At 37.2% G+C, this 4,044-nt stretch overlaps 1 protein-coding gene across 1 annotated transcript; it reads left to right on the top strand.

Annotated features, from left to right (window-relative positions):
* The first annotated feature begins 2,788 nt into the window (after positions 1-2,788).
* Positions 2,789-3,808, top strand: LOC110297131 (taste receptor type 2 member 107). The gene has a single exon (XM_021165908.1). The coding sequence runs from the start codon at positions 2,848-2,850 to the stop codon at positions 3,772-3,774; it is 927 nt and encodes a 308-aa protein (XP_021021567.1). The 5' UTR covers positions 2,789-2,847; the 3' UTR covers positions 3,775-3,808.
* The last annotated feature ends 236 nt before the right edge of the window (positions 3,809-4,044 follow it).

Genomic DNA, 4,044 nt, shown 5'->3' with positions numbered 1-4,044 from the left:
AGAAAGAAAGAAAGAAAGAAAGAAAGAAAGAAAGAAAGGAAGGAAGGAAGGAAGGAAGGAAGGAAGGAAGGAAGGAAGGAAGGAAGGAAGAAAAGAAGAAATAAAGAAAGGCTGGTCAGCTACAGTAGCATAGTAACTGAGATTTAAATAAGAAAACTTTTTATTATTATACAGCAACCCTAAATATCTGTAAGACAAAGTCTTATCCTCCACTGATGCTCTTCGCCCTCTGCTGCCTCAAGAACAAGAAAGAATAGTCAAGCTGGGGCTGGCCTCCAGCAGAAAATGAAGGCACAGCATACTCAAAATTACTGGACAAAAGGAAAGCTGAGTAAAGAGGAGAGTTCATAGCACTAAGTGCTTTCACAAAGAAATTGGAGAAATCCTATACTAGCAAGTTTAGAGCACATCACAAAGTTCTAAACAAAAACAAGCAAACATACTCAAGATAAGTGGAGAGCCCAGAACAGAAAATAGTCAAACTGAGGACTGGTATCAACTAATTAAAAACAAAGAAAATGATACAAAGAATCAAAAAATCAAGAACAGGTTTCTTGAGAAAATCAAGAATATAGATAAACCCTTAGACAAACTAACTAAAAGGTACAGAGACAATATCCACATCAACAAAATCATAAATAGCCCAGAATAGCACATGCTTGCAAGGGTGTTGAGAAAGAGAAACACTTTTGCATTGCTGATGGGATTGCAAACTCGTTCAACCACTCTGGATATCAATCTGGCTGTTCCTCAGAAAATTGGAAATAATTCTACCCAAACACCCAGTTATACCATTCCTGAGCATATAGCTAAAAGATATTCCACCACACCACACTGACACATGCTCCACTATGTATAGCAGCCTTATTTGTAATAGCCAGAAGCAGGATACAGCCCAGATGCCCCTCAATGAAAGAATGGATACAGAAAATGTGGTTCATTTACACAATGGAATACTATTGAGCTATTATAAAAGAGGACATCATGAAGTTTACAGGCAAATGGAGGGAATTAGAAAGTATCAACCTGAGTGAAGTAACCCAGACCCAAAAGGACATTCATAGTATGTCCTGAGCTTCCTTTTATTATTTTGTTGTTTTCTTAAATGCATTCAAATCTGTTTGTCTTAACAGGTCTGTTCTTATTAATAGTTCCTTATCTTCAGAGAGTTTAATGTTGGTGTAGTGGCTATTCCAGGTTGTCAACTTGACTATATCTGGAATGAACTACAATCCAGAATTGGAAGGCTCACCAGTGACCCTAATCTGGAGGCTGGGAAATAGAAGTTTCTGACCTGGATCTTGGTATGGAGATCTTGAGGCATAGTTGGCTATGGATTCCAGAAGATTAAGACAAGGAGATATCCCTGAGTTCAAGGTCATCTGGGATTAAAGGTGTGGTGGCACACACCTTTAATCTGGGCCACACCTTTCTGCTGGAGACCATATAAGGACATTGGAAGAAGGGAGTTGCTCTCTCCTTCGCCTGCTTGCTGTGCAGGACTGAGCTACTGCTAGATCCTTGAACTCCATTCACAGCTGCTACCTACCAGTGGTGGGAATTGGACTGCAGACTGTAAGTCATCAATAAATTCCTTTACTATATAGAGACTACCCATAAGTTCTGTGACTCAGACAACCCTGACTAATATGTTGGCAAAGTAAAATTTATATAAAACAGATAAATCATAGTAATGATATAGCTTTTGCGTAACCTTGCAAGACACACCATTTTTCCCAGATTTCCTGACAAACAACATCCAGTATATCTGTTTAGTGTTGTTGGATATGCTTTTTAAGTTAAATTGGATAATTTCTGTCAAATTATATCTCAAGAATAGTTACCATTAGATTTTCTTTGAAGTGTTATTGATTCAGTTCTTATCTAGGGAGAGGGGTTTGTGGCCTACATTCATTTGAAGTTTTCATACTATATAAAAGAGGGGTCCATGTGGTTATCTAATTCTTGCAGCAATGATGTTAAGAAAGTTTTTTGTACCCTAATGGCTATCACATACGGTGTGCTTATGCCTGACTATGTTTCACTGTGAGATCCAGCAATCCATACCTATGAACATTCCAAGAATGTTTTCAAAGTGAAATATGCTAAATGAAGAGACTATTTAAAATTCATCAGCAAAATCTTTGTCTATGAAGGCCACAAAATTCAGTTTGTAAAACACCCCAGCTACTTGGTGAAACCTCTCAATTCTATAGTGTCAGAGGTTTTGATTCAGGGGTTATCATCATTTCTTCCTCCCATTTTTAATATATTTTAATTGTAAGTATTGACTTTTGTTGTTGTTCCTTCTAGATTTTTGGAGTTTGGGTTCTTTCTGGTTTCTGAAGTTCTTTTTCTACATAACCCATGTCTCAAACCCCTGGATTCAAGTAATTTCATCTTCCCAAGGAGCTAGACCAGCAAGCATGTGGCACCATGCCTAGTTGATGATGATGACTTCATAATGAATAGGAGGCAGGGCAATGTTGGTTTCTGTTGTCTGACCAGTGTATTTGACAGTGATACTACACATTTGATTGCTAAATGCAAATAGTTTCAAAGGAACAAGTAAATTTTATGAAATAGAAGCTTCCATTTGCTTATTAACAAACTGCAAGCAAACATTAGTCTGCACACATTTTATAGACAAGTTAAATCTTCAAAAACAATAAAAAAGAGCACCCATAAAGTTCTGATTCTATCACATGACAATAGGCTTGAAAAGATTGTCTCTATGTAGATAAAGAAGATGGCATAACTTCTCTATCAAGGAGCCAGTATATGGGACATTCTATAGCAGATAATTTACAATAGATGCAGCAGAAGTAACCTTAGAGATCTGTAAAGATGCTGAATTCAGCAGAAGGTATCCTCCTTTGTGTTGTCACTAGTGAGGCTGTGCTCGGAGTTTTAGGGGACACATATATTGCACTTTTTAACTGCATGGACTATGCCAAGAACAAGAAGCTCTCTAAGATCGGTTTCATTCTCATTGGCTTGGCGATTTCCAGAATTGGTGTTGTATGGATAATAATTTTACAAGGGTATATACAAGTATTTGTTCCACACATGCTTACCTCTGGAAACATAACTGAATATATTACTTACATATGGGTATTTCTCAATCACTTAAGTGTCTGGTTTGTCACCAACCTCAACATCCTCTACTTTCTAAAGATAGCTAATTTTTCCAACTCTGTATTTCTCTGGCTGAAAAGGAGAGTCAGTGCAGTTTTTATCTTTCTGTCAGGATGCTTACTTACCTCATGGTTACTATGCTTTCCACAAATGACAAAGATACTTCAAAATAGTAAAATGCACCAGGGAAACTCATCTTGGACCCACCAGCAGAAAAATTACTTTCTTATTAACCAAAGTGTGACCAATCTGGGAATCCTTTTCTTCATTATTGTATCCCTGATTACCTGCTTTCTGTTGATTGTTTTCCTCTGGAGACATGTCAGACAAATGCACTCAGATGTTTCAGGATTCAGAGACCACAGCACAAAAGTACATGTGAAAGCTATGAAATTTCTAATATCTTTTATGGTCCTCTTTATTCTGCATTTTGTAGGCCTTTCCATAGAAGTGCTATGCTTTATTCTGCCACAAAACAAACTGCTCTTTATAACTGGTTTGACAGCCACGTGCCTCTATCCCTGCGGTCACTCAATCATCGTAATTCTAGGAAATAAGCAGCTAAAGCAAGCTTCTTTGAAGGCACTGCATCACCTAAAATGCTGTGAGACAAAAGGAAATTTCAGAGTCACATAAATGGGTTTGCAAATAAATAGCTGCCTTGTTCTTCCACTGGTTTTTACCTGTTAGCTGATGTTATGAAAACTTCCTGCTATGGTTGATGACATCTCAAGGAATCTAATTTTCTGGTGGCATGTTAAGTCCACGTGAAGCCTCACTTCATTTTGTGACTTGACTATGCAAATTCTTTCCACAAAATAACCAGATAACATTCAGCCTGGAGATAAATTCATTTAAAGGCTTTTATGGTGAAGATAAACCAAAAAATAATAATAATAATAATAA

This window comes from Mus caroli, chromosome 6 (assembly GCF_900094665.2).
Source record: "Mus caroli chromosome 6, CAROLI_EIJ_v1.1, whole genome shotgun sequence".
NCBI lineage: Eukaryota > Metazoa > Chordata > Mammalia > Rodentia > Muridae > Mus > Mus caroli.
Note: the sequence above shows the minus strand (reverse complement) of the source record. Positions and strands in the feature narration are given on the sequence as shown.

What these genes read in the sequence shown, in the direction of transcription:
- LOC110297131 (XM_021165908.1), top strand. Translation starts at nt 2,848, where the DNA reads ATGCTGAATTCAGCAGAAGGTATCCTCCTTTGTGTTGTCACTAGTGAG.